The sequence below is a fragment of the Nanorana parkeri genome, unplaced genomic scaffold (assembly GCF_000935625.1).
Source record: "Nanorana parkeri isolate BGI_ZX_2015 unplaced genomic scaffold, ASM93562v1 scaffold699, whole genome shotgun sequence".
NCBI lineage: Eukaryota > Metazoa > Chordata > Amphibia > Anura > Dicroglossidae > Nanorana > Nanorana parkeri.
Genome location: NW_017306967.1, coordinates 797673 through 800867, shown reverse-complemented (window position 1 = coordinate 800867; position 3195 = coordinate 797673). Strand labels below are relative to the sequence as shown.

Sequence of the window (3195 nt, the reverse complement as noted above, 5' to 3'; positions counted from 1 at the left end):
TTGAACCCCCCCCCCCCCCCCAGAACAGAAAATGTAATACATTAGCTGCAGCCCATGTGATATGTACTGTGCTGCAGGTATGTCAGACGTTAAGTGTCAATATCCCAATGCATGAATGACACGTAGTACTGTATGTTCCACTCACACGCCATACTGGAATCAACCATATGGTCCATATGCATTGTGTTTGACGTGGAATTCTTGAATTGCTGTTGTCATAACATCCTCTTGAAGAAGCAATGTATGGCAAAACGCTTTGAGGAAACATCAATGCGCCAACCACCATTTTGATGGTATCTCATCTCAAACTGCATTCAAATCATTGTGGATTCAGCATTCAAATATTGGAGGTTACATACAGAATGCCATATGTACTTCATGGCTGACTTTGTGATGTTTTTTAGCTACCATGTTTTAAATGATTAATAAAGTTTTTTCTAATTGAAGGCCTTGTTTGCATACCTTAAAAGCTTCCGCCATGTTAAATGCCTGTTTTGTTGTGTTTGTACAGTCTGTCATACTGTTGGGAGCCATGTTGTAGAGTAAAAAAAATGTTTGTGGCTTGCTGGTCAAAACAATGCCCCTGTGACTGTGGGAGGAAAAATACCCCTGGGTCAATGGGAGCAGAAATGCTGTTCCCTGTATCAATGGGAAGAATTCCCATGTCGTAGGGAGTACAAAATGTTCCAGTATCGGTGATAAGTGGGAATAAAAAAAACTGTAGTCTGAGTACTGGTAGTCAATGAGATTCTAAAAAAAAAATGCCTCTGTGTGCCAGTGATCATAGAAGGAATGTCCCAGTGATCTAGTGATGTCCCAGTGATCATAGAAGGAATGGTGCCCCATTGTTGTCAGTGTGAGGAATGGCACCCCATAGTTTCTCGTCAGTACCCGGACTATATATAGACACACACACACATACATGATATATACGGCTGCTGCTGTGCGTGTCCCCGAACACTGCTGATGCGCCCGATTGAGCCGCATCCCACGGTTTCTTTTTTTGTACAACTTTATTGAAATTTCCCAAGTGACATTTCATTCAGATCTATGGGCCGACCGCAGTGCGAACGCAGTGGTGTGAGCCGAACCCATTCATGACAAGCCAATTTGCCTTGTCTTGCATTCGGGCTGCACTGGAACATATGGCCAGCGCAGCCTAATGCAGATCGTGTGAAGCGGCCATTAAAGTTTCTGTACGCATAATAATGATTTTGCACACTAATAATGACAAACAGTGATTCCAGATATTTACTTTATTAAAAGAATTCTCCCAGCAGATCATATAATCGTGGTCACGTTACTCTGTTTAAACAGATATACTTAACACCACACACCATTCTTACTTGAATGGATATAATTACAGTTTGCTAGACTTTGTCCTTTAAGAAATAACGCAAAATAAAATGCTTTTAGAAAAAAAAAAAAACATTTGAAAAACTAAAGCGAAACAAGAAAACTAAAACATTAAAAAAATAAAATCAAGCAGCTTTTAGAAACGGCCTGCGTTCCTCAGTACAATACTCTTGCCTGGAACAATTTTAACTGCTCAATGCCATATCTCCTTTACAAAGACACTTTTTGTTGCCAACATTCTTGACTAATAATACATACACATTACAAAAAAAAGAAAAGAAAAAAAAACCTCTTTATTCCACCTTGAGCTAATCCTCTGAAACAAAATAGCCAGTTAACGTGGCTGATCCACAGTGTGGCCTTGTTATAAACACTGAAAAAAATAAGTGTTGAAATGACACCAAATTAGTTAGCTGCTATGGGCAACACCTTCCCTTATTTTCAACAGTCTTCATAAGCTTAGAACCCGTGGTTCAGCTAAAGGGAGCCTTGGTGTGCCCTTCAGATCCTGCCTTGGCCTTGCCACGTATTCTATAACATAAAGCTAATATCAAGGGAATTTTCATTTGTAGTGTACATATTTGTGCGCATGTGTAAGTGAATTAAAAAAGTGCTATGAAGGCATGTTTAAAATTCAAGGCCAACGATATCGTTCAATAAATAAAATGAAAAGTAAAAACAATAGCATTGATCCATTAAGATTTCATTTTTTTTTTTTTTTTTTGTTATATTGTTTACGTGTCAAAGATTTTCAATCATATTAAGATGTTTTCCGCTGTCAACTCTTCATTGTGTTGCGTGAATGAGTCATTTGCTCAAGTGCTCTCTGCCGAAACATGAAGGCTTAGACCTGAAATATTAACAAAAAAAAAGCGGTTTAACCACGTGTTCAGTTCCCGCAGCCCCACACACGCAAACTGCTTAGAGTAGTCAGAGATTTGTTCAGGACAGTATTGCATTCTGGGAAAACATGGATTCTTCAGTGCAAAAATGGATGTCATTGTTTCAATTCAGTATAACAAAATCAAATGCAAGTCTTTGATGAAAAGTTATGGACCATTTTCTTGCTTTTCTGGATCTTCTCCTTTTGACCTTATGTAACAATATCTCCTGTAGCACCGTGTCATTTATTCAAAGGTCCACACTTCAATGTCCTGTACAATAAAGTCTTCTTTCTTGGATAGGACGTTATTGTTGAATGTGCTGCAAGGATTACTCCGTCCGTGATATAAATCCGAATCGAGCCATAAGCCAAACCCTCCCCTGTAAGTAATTAAAAAAAGGTGAAAGGTGAGAAATAACCAAAATGAAAAAGGCATATCTTGGCATATTCTGAACCAGTCCCAAAAAATGACTACGGTATAAATTGTTACATGTTTTTTCAGCTTTATTGCACAATGTCTAGCTTTTTCAGAAAAGCACAGCAACGGCAGCCTGCATATTTTTTTCAGTGCCAGCAGTCGTATGAACTAGGTATTTGTGTCCTGGGTCCTAAATGCTGTACTGAAACGTGGTGTGCAGGCACCTAGAGGTGACCACTATACAACAGAAGCTACACATTGATATGTTTTACATTGTCATAGGTTTACTTTGTATGTGTAGCCAAAATAATTTTTAGTTTTGGATAGAGTAGGAATGCTTAAAAACCCCCATCAGGTTTTTGTTTTTTGTGGCCGTCTGTCATGCTGGAGGTATGTTTACTTCCTGCCTTAGGGACACAACAGGAACTGAGAGGAATTCCTCGTCACTGGAACATTTGTCCCCACTAGAAGATTTCTGTTCATCTCTAGCTTTCATGACATTTCTAAATTTAAAGAGGAACTTCACCCGACTAGAAAA

General features: G+C 38.8%; 1 protein-coding gene across 1 annotated transcript in view; it reads right to left on the bottom strand.

Moving 5' to 3' along the window:
* Positions 1 to 2482: 2482 nt before the first annotated feature.
* NCOA7 (nuclear receptor coactivator 7) overlaps positions 2483 to 3195 on the bottom strand; it is a 16975-nt gene continuing 16262 nt past the window's right edge. The window contains 1 exon segment of the mRNA XM_018563811.1: positions 2483 to 2619. Within this exon segment, the coding sequence (XP_018419313.1) occupies positions 2484 to 2619 (136 nt within the window). The 3' untranslated portion in view covers position 2483.